This window comes from Stereum hirsutum (assembly GCF_000264905.1).
Source record: "Stereum hirsutum FP-91666 SS1 unplaced genomic scaffold STEHIscaffold_1, whole genome shotgun sequence".
Classification (NCBI taxonomy): domain Eukaryota; kingdom Fungi; phylum Basidiomycota; class Agaricomycetes; order Russulales; family Stereaceae; genus Stereum; species Stereum hirsutum.
In genome coordinates, this window is record NW_006763131.1 from 609,246 (window position 1) to 621,082 (window position 11,837).

Genomic DNA, 11,837 nt, shown 5'->3' on the forward strand with positions numbered 1-11,837 from the left:
TTACGATAAGAGCGCGAATTTATGAGTGGCGTTCCGTCCCCTGAAGCACATGGCACCAACCCACGCCACCCGTTATTCGAACTCCGATGAAGGCAACTTGTTTGTCTTCCAAGTTCATCCTTCTTTCCCATCTTTCTCCACCTCAAAACTCGCCAGGGAATGATTTTTCGCACCGTATCACACCATGGTCTCTATCCCTGCAGCATGGACCACTCTTCCGCTTCCTGGCCCGCCTCTCGGCCGTGAACAACCTGGCGAGAATGATCCCCCTACAATGGAGCTCCCGGAAAGTCTCGGTTGGGAGAAGTACAAGAAAGAGTTCAAGAAGAGCCCTATCAGAGGGGGCGAGTCGTATAACGCGTAAGAATTTGCACCACTGCGTACCGTTTTCCTACCAGCGATTTAATCAACTAACTGGTATCCACCTTCCTTTTGTTCAACGTAGATGGCATGCACGCAACCAGGCCGACCACGCTGCTTACGAGCGTGGCCGAGTGAAACACAACCCTTCCAAACAGCTTCTCTACGCCATTCAGCGTGGCGAACGTGATACTGCTCTCTTTGACGATCTTGTCGCTCGAGGGGCTACCATCTGGGACCGCGATTCCGCCACCAGTGACTCGGCTTTACACCTGGCTGCGATCGCAGAAAATCCTGTTGCTGTGAAATGGCTGCTTGAGAAAGGACTACCTTGGTGGGTTTCTGCGGTGGATGAAAAGAACAAGTATGCGATTGGAAGGGCAATCAAAGGTGGCGAGTGTTGGAAGGTGCTAATGAATTGGATGGTAGAGAGCGGTATGTCTAGCTCAGCCCGAGTCTAACTGAACATAGTCTGACTCTATGCAGATTATGCGCGCTATTACAGGCCTTTTGAGGGAAGACCCAATACAGTAGAATGGCACTTTCACCCCATGGACGTGGAGATCGACAACTCTTCTTACCTTAACGAACGGTGCCAATATGTTTATCGCGTAGATCAAGGGTCTATGGAGGTCAGCTTGATCACGAGCAAGAGTCAGAGCGCCGTCATGGCCGGCTGGGAGACCCCTATCAGTGAATTCAAAACAGCTATCTTCGTTCGTTTTCCGTGCTCATCCCTTTTGTAGTGAAGGAGTCGGCCAGGCTATTGATGGACGGTCAAGGCCCCGGAAAATCTATATTGAACATCGGCTTTGGACTTGGTATTGTAAGGGCTTCACTGACGTTTCGATACATACTTACACAGCGCGATCTGACGTTGTGGCACAACCCTTCGTAGATCGACACAGAATTCCAATATTACTCTCCCTCGAACCACACGATCATCGAAGCCCACCCCGACGCCCTCACCTACTTTGAAAACATCCAATTCGACAAGAGCCCCTTCTCTCCCGGCCACCCCGAAACCTCAAAGTGCGAACATATCGACAATCCGAAAAAGACGAACATTAAACTGATCCCACATCCGTGGAAAGAGGTATTCGAGGATCCGAAATTGAGGGCGAAGTACAGCTTGGGCACGTTCGACGCGATTTACTTTGATACGTTCCAGGAGGGATATAGAGCGTTTTTGGAGTTTTTCAAGTATGTGCCGGGATTGATGAAGGGACCTGGGTCGCGAATGAGTTTTTTCCAGGGGCATGGGGCGTTTGATGATTGTTTGCATGAGGTGGGCTCTTCTCATTTCGTGCTCAAACTCATAGGCATGGGCTAATCAGTCGCGGTGAAGGCGTACAGAGACATCCTGACCTTGCATTTGAACGATCTTGGGATGCGAACGATCTGGAGCGGTGCGTTCACATTCTCAACGACTTGACATTCTTCTTGCTAAAACATTTTCTTCGACTTTTACATCGGTAGACCTCAAAGTAAAGAGAACGCGATGGACGACAGAGACGTATACCACCGGACGAGAGATCGTGCGTTTATCTTCCCTCAATCGATATCTATTGTCCATCAGTCCTCCCTGCGGGTCCTTTTGTAGCGCTACTGATATAACGCATTTCTCTTCGTATTTATGGGCATTGTATGGTCGACAGCCCCTCTCCGAGACACCGCAACAAATGCCTATCTGCATCCCCGCACCCACTGTACCCCGTAAAGTCGTCGCTCGTTCCAATTTCTTCGACGGCTCCAGAATTCCTCCCACTGCTACGACACAAGATAAAGCTGCAAGCAAGAAGAAATGATGAAGTTGTGGGAAACACGTCTGTGCCCAAAGGAGAAGTGCGGGAGGAGGAAATAGAGCCGATTTCGAAGCGTGGGATTGATGGTAATGGGAACAAGCGAACCCGAGACTATTTCTTAAAGGACTGTTTTCGGTAGACCTGTATTTCTTGGGGGGTGACAGTGATCCAGAGAATGTCAGCGACTCAAAAGTCACCCAGTAAACCCCGTCTCCGCCATCGTTGGCAGCGCTGACGTCCGTCTAACGATCTCATGCAAGCCACCTCCGTCAAGAACGCGAAGATAACGTTGTATGGAAACTCGTACACGGATAGGGGTATTGGTCCTCATGGGCCCGTTTTGTACCCTGAATAAATTACCTTACCTTACCTCAGAAAGCGCCGATCGAAAGCGGTGCTTCGGCGGAGTTTCAAATTGAGCATGGTACCATTGAACGCCGTTGTCGCTGAGTCGTCATTGACATTGTCAGTCATCTATCTTCATGGGCTTTCTACCTCTTCTACTCTAACATCAACGAAGATGCTTGACGTGCCGCCTTCGAAAGACGTCGGAAGCCCTGAAGAACTGCGCAACGAGCTGTCGAACTTCATAACCCTCGCGACTATCGCCTTACGCTTTCACCATCCAACCGCGCCGGAAGAGCCAAATGTTCCGAAAGACGAACTGCTCCGAACTCTGCAGTATATTACTACCCTTCTTACTGTCGGGACTCCTCCGAAAGTACGCGGTCCCTTCAAAGATACCTTCGCTTCTCGCGTCATCGCTCTCACGGCAAACATCAACTGTGAAGCAATCGAGTCACTCGTTCTGGTTACTCAGAACACGAGATCTGCACTTTCTCCAGAGACGACCGAGCTGAAGTCTCTGCAAACAACTGTGAGTGGTGAGGAGGTTCTGAACGAATGGCACAAAAAGGAGTGAGTTTCGCAGGATCCTCTATCCTCTTCAGAGTTTACTGCCCGACAAGCTGCTTACTCTTTCCTGTTTTGATCGCCTACAGTCCCGATGGTAACTTCAAGAGCATTTTCGCCATTCTTGAGCTATTTCGTGTAGACAAGCCTAGGTTGAAATCCCCCGATTTTAGTGGAGTCTTCCTGGGTCGCTGTGAACGTTTTCACCTGTACATCGTGAACCACGCTTATCCCAAGATCGCCTCCCGCATCCTCATGGGTAGCAGAACCTGGAATAGGCACCCCATGGACGTCCTCGCTGCCTACCCTCTCGACAGCCTACGCAAAAGACTTTCTTTTCCGAGAAAGCTCAAGGTCGACAAAACCGGGGTAACTTGGCTTCGCAATAGATACGACATCCAACCCCAGACGGTATCTGCGAATAACACCTCGTCAAGCCCATACGTCCTCTACCAGGTTACCCGCGACAACGTTGGGAGATGGATCGCAGCCCTCACGGATACCTTCTCGGGCCTGAGGGATGCCTTGACTACGAAGGGCAGATCCAGAAACTCGCTTACCCTGCAGAATGTGGTGGAAGTTGTGCCCCGCTTGATGATGTTTCGTCTCTTGTTGAAATGCGAACTCGTTGCTTTTCTGCTATCGGATGGATTGCTTGTGCAGGAGATGACCGCGGTCAGGCCGGGCGATCTCGGACTTGGCAGCGCGACCGAACGTACGTCTCTCTCTTGGCCAGTTTGCTGCATGATTCGCCCCGTTGACTGTGCGAATGGTGAATGGGAAACAGGCGCTGGAGATGCAGGGAACGTGGGGCCTGGCGGAGACAGGATAGCGCAGGAGGCCGCGGAGAACGAAGAGGCCCTGGAGAATGAAGAGGAGGCGCGGGAGAACGACGAGGAAAACGATGGTAATGTCGGCCGCCGAGTCACTACAACCGGTCAATCGCGTATTCTGATGGTATTTATCATGTTTTCAAAGTTTTCGTCGAAGACCTCATGCCCAACTCGCCTGCCGACACCATCATTCGCTATCTGAAGACTATAGTCGCGTGGACCACCGCCGTAGATTATCTCTCCGCCCATTCTCTCCCGCTCCCTATCCATGCATATCTTATCTCCATTCCTCATCCCTCATTCCCGCCTCTCAACAATGTAATCGCCAACTTTAAAAGTACGATCCTTGACCACCCTGATTTACGGGACACGAAGGCTGAGACCGCAGCGCTACTTGAGACCGACTTCAAATTGGAACCATGGTCTGTGACTGACGTGTCGGTGCACGCAGAAGCACTTATGATGGGCCTCGCACGTACCTTCTGGTCACTACCTGCAGCGGAGAGCTCTTCACTGGACGTCAGCGCGGAGGCTCGAGACGTGCTTCTCAAAATATTTCAAGTTCGCCACCATCTCCTCGGAACGTGGTTCATTGCTAACGCTCCTTGGGTTACTCGTCCGTTAGACAAATAAGACTCCGATCGCCGTCAGCAAGAAGTGTTGTTGGTGCTGTTGGCAGCTGTATCGCTACTTTCACCCTGACGACCAGCATGAGTCGGACCCGCTACAGAGCCCTCACCCGCCGGCTGAAGGTCCTCCGAACATCGTGCTATGGGGCAGCCACTCGACAATCTATCCATGGTATCCGCCTCCCGTCGGAGTTCCCATACAGTTTTTGGAATCGCTGGCGGAGAGATTACAGGATATGTTAGTTGGTATACTCAAGCGGGCGTCGAAATCGTCAGGAGAGATATCCGTGCAGTCCACCCCTCGTAGCTCCGGCGAGAGCGAACGTCCACAGGGGCGTGAACTAGATACGATGGTCAACACACTCCAACTATACGTACGCCCACTATTTTGATTGTTCAACGTATAGTAATGGTCTGACTAACATGCCTTATAGCTCCCTGGCAGAGCCCAACATGGGTGAGCGGAAGAAGTGCAAGACCTCTGTTTGTAATTGTACAGTCTTCAAATTTTTTGTCGGTCGTCGAAGACATTTCGGCCGTGTATAAACTCTCCGTTTCACTTTGACAATCACACAAACCCGGGGATAATGTTCCTCTTTCAAACCAGCTGTTCTCATGAGTCATTATTGAGAGTTCCTGTGTTCGCAAGGTGCGGGCGACAGACTTACCCATCCCGCACGTTGTATCTGGCTCTTGCGATGGTAGCAGTCCGCATCCGGCATATAGAGACATGTTCTGTGTTGTCAGGGCCGTTCAAGGGCATACCGACACCGTCACCTCTGTTGCCTTCTCGCCTAACAATACATGCATTGTGTCGGGCTCACACGATGGAACGGTTTGTCTCTAGGACGCTCAGACAAGTATATTGGTAGCATGGCCATTGGAGGGACATACCGCACGGGTCAACTCAGTCGCTCTCTCACTTACCGGCATAAGTAGTGTGGCGAGCAGTTGGCAGAATTTCATAGAATTTGAATATTTCCAGGTCTAGGATGCCATGAAATACCATTCAGGACGTCCGAGGGTGGAGAAGCAGGGGTAAACCCAAAAAATGTGCAAATATAGATCGCCATCGTCCAGCGATATGGGGAATTCTCGCGTCATTCGTGAGCTGCATCGCGCGCGGTGGCAACTTGATCCCACTGGCACTCACCTCCGGCTCGAGCTCGTGCATTCATGCCTTGAGAACATCGCCGTAGGCCACTGAGCGCAAAATTCATTCAGACGAGTGTGGATGACCAAAATACTTGGATTGCTGAGCATACTGTCTTCGATAGAATCCGCTATAAATACTTGGCGATGTCTGCGAGAATGACGCTCCTCTTTTTGTCGTCGTCCCTCCTCTAGAGACCTTCCGTTATGGCATTCTCCTCGAGCCATTTTTGGAAGACCGTCTGCGGCTTTCTTCCCATCCTCTCTTCCGGTCTCATTCATGCCTCTAACGCTGCTTCCCTCGACCCTTCAAAACCCAACATCATCTTCATCATCACCGACGACCAGGATGTCCGTACTAACACACTGGACTACATGCCGAAGCTTCACGCCTCTATAGCTGAGCAGGGTGTTTCGTTCACTCATTTCTACGCGCCTGTTTCGTTGTGCTGTCCCTCGAGAGTATCGCTGTTGAAGGCTCAGTTCGCACATAATCACAATGTGACTTACGTTTCGGGTCCATATGGAGGTATGTTGATTGTTCTTTTTCAGTGGTTGGTGTTGGCTCTGTCGGTCTGACTATATGGTGGGCAGGATGGGAGACTTTCTGCGACCTAGGACACAATAACGACTATCTGCCTATTTTCCTACAGGAGGCAGGATATGAGACATATTACACGGGAAAGCTGGTGCGTATAATCGATCGATTTATATACCTCGGTTTATATATCCTGACACGAAATGTAGATGAACGGCATGAAAACCACAAATATCCAAGAACTCCCAGCCGCCGGATGGACAAATGCGGATTTCCTGCTTGACCCGAACACCTACCTCTTCTATAACGCGTCTTTCTCTGCAAACGGCGAAGCTTCGATCAACTACGAAGGCGAATACCAGACCGCCCTCATCCAGCAAAAATCCACATCCATGCTGCAACAAGCCCTCGCCTCGCCTTCCCAGCCCTTCTTCCTCGGCATCGCGCCCACAGCGCCACATCTCGAAGTCCAGTTCAATGGCTCGTTTACCGAACCACTCCCATCACCAGAATACGCAGGATCATTCAATGACAGTATAGTACCGAGGTCGCCGAATTACAATGTCCCGGTGGGAGGTCCGGGAGGCGGAGTTTCGTGGTTGAAGGAGCTGCCGGAGTTGAACGACACGGTGGTGGATTATGTGCGTATCGTGTTCGCTCTGGAATAGATCGAAAGGAACGTGGTGCTGACTTAGACTGTTATAAGATCGATCATGTGTATCGTCAGAGGTTGAGGTCTCTGCAGAGCGTAGATGATCTCGTGGAGAACATCGTTCAACAAGTCGAGGACGCAGGGATCGCGAACAACACCTACATCATCTAGTGCGTTATTCTCTCTCCCTTGTTTTCGCTCATATACAATGTCTAATATCACTTCTCTCGCAGCGTGGCTGATAACGGTTACGCCCTCGGTTCTCATCGCCGTCAACCAAGTAAAACACTCCCTTTCGAAGAAGGTCAGACTCCAGACTATTCTTTCCGTAGAATGTCATCTTAACCACGCTCCGCTGATACGCAGACGTTCTCATCCCCCTCTTCATCCGTGGTCCTGGAATCACACCCAACACGACCAACTCCGCCGATGTCTATTCCATGCCCGACCTTGGAGCTACGCTCCTCAGTCTCGCAGGTGCCACGACAAATTACACCATCGACGGGCGACCGATATCGTTCACCGAGACGAACGATACGACATGTGGATTGAGTGCTAATGAGACGGTGCAGGAGCCGAGACATACGATTACGGAGTATTGGAATATCGGAGCGTTCGAGGGGAACTATGCTGGTGAGTCCAATACCTATGCGATGGAGAGAGAGACGGAGAGCAAGAGAGAAAAGATCCAAGGCGGTGCTGACAAAGGGTGCTTCTTACTTTCGTTTATAGATAAGACCTACTCGAATGGCGGCTTTGTGAACCAGACATACCGTTCATTGCGCGTGATTGATGGCGAAGATGAATGGGTGTATGGAGTCTGGTGCACGGGCGAGCGGGAGCTGTTCAACCTCAAGGTATAGCGAAGTCTCCTAGAGACACCCTATCAGACCTCCGCTAAACTTAGTCCAACCTCTAAACAGACTGACCCATACCAACTCACCAACCTCGCCATCAACTCCAACTCCTCTTTCTCATTCGCCACCGTAGACGACACAGACTACACCCCGCTCGCCACCCGGCTCGATGCCCTTCTCCTCGTGCTTCGCCGTTGTTCTGGAAATGCATGTCTCTCACCCTGGTCCTTCATATTCCCCGACGGGGAGGTCCAAAATCTAGATGGGGCGTTGGATGAAGCGTATGACGACTATTTCGAGGGGTTGGAGAAGTTCGGGTACGATGAGTGCAGGCTCGGGTTCTTTGAGGAGGTGGAGGGGCCGGAGTGGACGGATGCTTTGGCCTATACGGCATAAAACCGGCATGATAGATGAACTATGTGGAATTGGGGAGTAGTGATGATAGGCGCTGTCCGTACAAACCTGGTAGCTCTAGAGCAGAAGAAAAGTAGTAATGATGTACGCTCAATCTAGTTCTGTATTCCGTGGACTCTTTAGTGTGGGGATATTATCAAGCACTGAGCAGTGCTTTAGCCTCCTCGCGGCTGTGCGCAGAGAACCTGTCTTCTACGACCTTGACAGTCTTGTTAGTGTGTCCATTCATGACCTCGTCTTCCGCACTGATCCGGGTCCGTGACCTGTTCCGGAAGGACTTCACGATCATGATTAGGCCCAGCAAAGCCGCAACTCCACCTCTGAAAAAGAGATCTAAATAAACATGGGCGAATATAGAATCAGAAAGGGCATTTGTCACGCACCCGAACATAACCCAACTCTTTGACCACCCTACTACACCCCATCCAAATCTAAACCATCCGCGAACCTCATCGTCTTCATCCTTCGGCCTGTGTGGTCCAACTGGCAATCCCTCCAAATCGGTCGCACTATGTTTTCCAGCTGCGTTCCCGCTGGTAGGATAACCAAGCGCAGCGCACTGTTCGGTGATGAACGAGGGTACGCCGCCTCCGAGTTCAGTGCGGGATTGTGCGATGAGGGGGGCTTCGATGATGGTTAGTGCGAGGCCGGATTCAAGGTGCCATTCGATGTGACCTGGTAGGGTGATGTCAGGTCAGTACATGGGTGGACTGAAAAGTGGAGGATGATGTTTAGGAGGGATTCTACACATACAGTGAATGAACCAGACACCGGGGTTGTCTGCGACGACACGTAGTGTGACTGATCCTCCACCGGGGACATGGACGGTATCTCGTCGCATAGGGTTCGCTTGGCCCTCGATGAATGGAGGATTCAGCTCTGGATCATCAGAGGTATAGTTTTCGGCGCGGTGGATGATTTGCATGGTGTGCCCATGTAAGTGGCTATACGTTGTTCGGGTCAGAGGACCATAAGAGCTGATATGCAGACGCAGGGAGAACTCACAATGGATGTTTACCGTCATCGTCGTTCATTAACACGATGTCTACAACATCCAAATGGTTCCATACTAAACTGGTGGGTCCGTACGCACCGGCCACCGTCGCGTTCTCCCCGAGAGTAAGTGCAGAGAGTATCCCGGGCACTAAAGGCGCGTTGTATGTTACATCGTTGAACATTCCGCGATTCGTACCATCATCCATGGTTTCTAGGAGGACGACCAATGGTATGGTGAGGTCTGCGGGAGGATACATCGGCACGACTTCGATCGGCACGAGTGCGCTATCGTTTAACATTAGAAATTCGTCTACAAATCCTATGTCAGCCGTCGGGGTAGACGAGTTGTATGTGATTGTCGAGGTCACGTCTGCGCGTTATAACATCTAAGTGAGGTACACAGTTTGGGAATGATAAGAAATACGAACTTGGATCCAATGCATCGGGTAGGTCGTCGAACATGTCGACGTCCATGTTCGCGTGGATTGCCCAATTAGACGAGGTATCGTTTCGCGCGGTGACGAGGACAGAGTAGCGCTGAGCGACAGTCAAGGATAGCATCTCGGCTGAGTACTCCTCTGTGTCAATCTACACCATCCGGAATTAGTTGTTATTCAGACCACTCAGAGTGCAGTATGGCTTACTCCGTCCGCCTCTATGACTCTCATCTCATGCCCGTCGATCCAGAAGTAGAACCCTGCGAAGGCCGCCGTGTTGACGACACGCAATCGGTATGTCTTCCCAGGCTCGAATGGCAAGGTCGCGTTCTCGTTGAAGCCGACAGCAGAACTAGTCACATCAGAGGATGTGCCGGAAACGGGAGGAAGATAGGTCGCGTTTTGGGCGAAGTACATCAACGCAGAGTCTAAAGCATCGATGATTAATGGCTAAGATTTTAGAAGTGGGTCGAGAGAAATTAGCTCGGATTACCTACCTGGCACGGGCTCATTACCCTCAGGATTATCGACGTTGATGAACTCGGCCAATAGGTCGCTGTGTTGTTCATGATACCAGTCTCCGAGGACGATCGTGTATTCTTCATCATATGAGTAGACTTCGGATTCGGGGTTGATCACGAATGGAGCACGTAGCCCATCGACATATTGACCCTATGTTCGAAGAATCCACCATTAGATGGAGGCGATGAATGGAAAGATGAACTGAGTGATGAACGTACGGAAGCGTGGGCATGAACCCAGTAAGTCCCTCGTTGGCCGGAGGTACTGACGGGGACGACATAGCCGAAAGTAGATCCAACAGGTATGCCGCTACAAAAACAACCGAAAGAAGAGAAAATATCAAGCAGGCGGAAACGGCAATTTAAAAGCGATCTATCGTACGAACCATTGGGAGAGACCCACAGCGCCGTCCATCCATGCGGTAGAATTGAAAAACATGCCATGGTGATGGAGCGAGGTAGGAACGTCCAAAGAGTTTGTCACATGAACAAGTAGGTCCTCATTCGAGTTGACGTCGAAGGGCGGTGGCCTAACACAAGACCATCAGCACTATCTCGGAGAACTGTGGGGACGAATGTGGCGCAGGACGCACGGCCAGGTGCCATTGACGCCGACGACGCGTCGGGGGTAGAGTCCATCCGGGCTGATGTCGTCCACGTAGGTTATATTCCACCAGATTTCTTTCGTACCAGCAAAAACAGGAGGTACGAGAGTGAAAGCAATAAATGCGAGGCAAGAGAGAAAAGATGGCCACATTGTGAAGTTGCGAGGCTTCAGATCCACCGAGTGGCGTCTCAGATATTGTGCGGTCTGTGGGGTAGTATGCAGAAAGCGAAGCCCTGGAGAGTGGGACTACGAGGGATGGAGTACTAGGTTGTTGTGGGTCAAAATAAAAGACGCATCCCCCTTGCCCTTCGATTGCTGAACAATATATGTATACCGTCCTCGAAGGAGCAGTGAGGGGTTAATAAGATGGGTGTTCGCATCAGTGCCTTATCTGATAATTTCCGATCGTGATCTTATCAATTGAACGTCTAGCAAGCGACTGTGTGGCGTCCTGTTGTGGCGACGTATAATTCCTCCAGACTCTTTCGAACTTTACCCACAGCGGTGAGAAGATAATGTATCGGGGGTTAAGATGAAGTACAGAGCTAAGAATGAGTCGAAGACGGGATGCGCTATATATACGCTGCGGAGCAATACGGAACCAATGGGAACACCAAGATGTGGCCCATCGCACTGAGAGGTGATCACTACGACCAGTACTATGCACTCCGCAAAACTGCACTCTATGATCATCATAGGTTTAACAAGAGACTGCTCCTGACATGTATGAAGTACGATGTATTACTTGCAATAGTGTCCATGGATATGGTGATGACATTACCGATGGAATACCAGTTCCTATTAAGTATTCTAGGAGGGTACTCTGTACACGGGTATTCGAGAAACTCGACGTACATCGCCGCTCACCTTGCGCCCTGCTGCACCTTTGTCGCCGGATGTGGACAAGCCAGACTATAGCGCACGAAAGCATTGGATGATAGGGTGGCGAATGTGTTGGCAGATGAAGAATACTTTCAGAGAGCAGGAGGTTAGAAGCACCCACGACACCTGAGGCTGATAGGATGATGTCCAATAAAGCGTGTATCGCATCAGAGCAGATCAGAGCAGCAGTACGCATTGCACTAGATCTCCAGGAAACCATCCAAACGGCGCGACCCAAACAC

The 11,837-nt window shown here is 50.8% G+C and overlaps 4 protein-coding genes across 4 annotated transcripts; 3 read left to right on the forward strand and 1 right to left on the reverse strand.

Annotated features, from left to right (window-relative positions):
• The first annotated feature begins 244 nt into the window (after positions 1-244).
• STEHIDRAFT_143419 (uncharacterized protein) lies at positions 245-2,366 on the forward strand. Its single transcript, XM_007298447.1, has 8 exons — positions 245-360; positions 446-795; positions 847-1,053; positions 1,107-1,186; positions 1,259-1,648; positions 1,709-1,769; positions 1,840-1,898; positions 2,019-2,366. Exons 1-8 carry the CDS (start codon positions 275-277, stop codon positions 2,166-2,168), a joined length of 1,383 nt encoding a protein of 460 aa, XP_007298509.1. The 5' UTR covers positions 245-274; the 3' UTR covers positions 2,169-2,366.
• A 319-nt stretch (positions 2,367-2,685) lies between these two features.
• On the forward strand, positions 2,686-3,615 carry STEHIDRAFT_116992 (uncharacterized protein; the record flags this gene model as incomplete). The annotated part of the gene is made up of 2 exons (XM_007298448.1): positions 2,686-3,083; positions 3,167-3,615. Coding segments are annotated over 2 exons (847 nt in total), but the record flags the coding sequence as incomplete, so codon positions are not given.
• A 2,283-nt stretch (positions 3,616-5,898) lies between these two features.
• On the forward strand, positions 5,899-8,134 carry STEHIDRAFT_126817 (alkaline phosphatase-like protein; the record flags this gene model as incomplete). The annotated part of the gene is made up of 7 exons (XM_007298449.1): positions 5,899-6,220; positions 6,286-6,380; positions 6,439-6,870; positions 6,936-7,051; positions 7,115-7,185; positions 7,248-7,738; positions 7,805-8,134. The coding sequence occupies 7 exons, from the start codon at positions 5,899-5,901 to the stop codon at positions 8,132-8,134; spliced, it is 1,857 nt and encodes a 618-aa protein (XP_007298511.1).
• A 10-nt stretch (positions 8,135-8,144) lies between these two features.
• Shfet3a (ferroxidase) lies at positions 8,145-10,952 on the reverse strand. Its single transcript, XM_007298450.1, has 10 exons — positions 10,700-10,952; positions 10,493-10,636; positions 10,326-10,416; positions 10,083-10,257; positions 9,793-10,013; positions 9,577-9,736; positions 9,158-9,518; positions 8,906-9,096; positions 8,536-8,827; positions 8,145-8,472 (listed from the first exon to the last, which is right to left on the reverse strand). Exons 1-10 carry the CDS (start codon positions 10,861-10,863, stop codon positions 8,289-8,291), a joined length of 1,983 nt encoding a protein of 660 aa, XP_007298512.1. The 5' UTR covers positions 10,864-10,952; the 3' UTR covers positions 8,145-8,288.
• Positions 10,953-11,837: the final 885 nt, after the last annotated feature.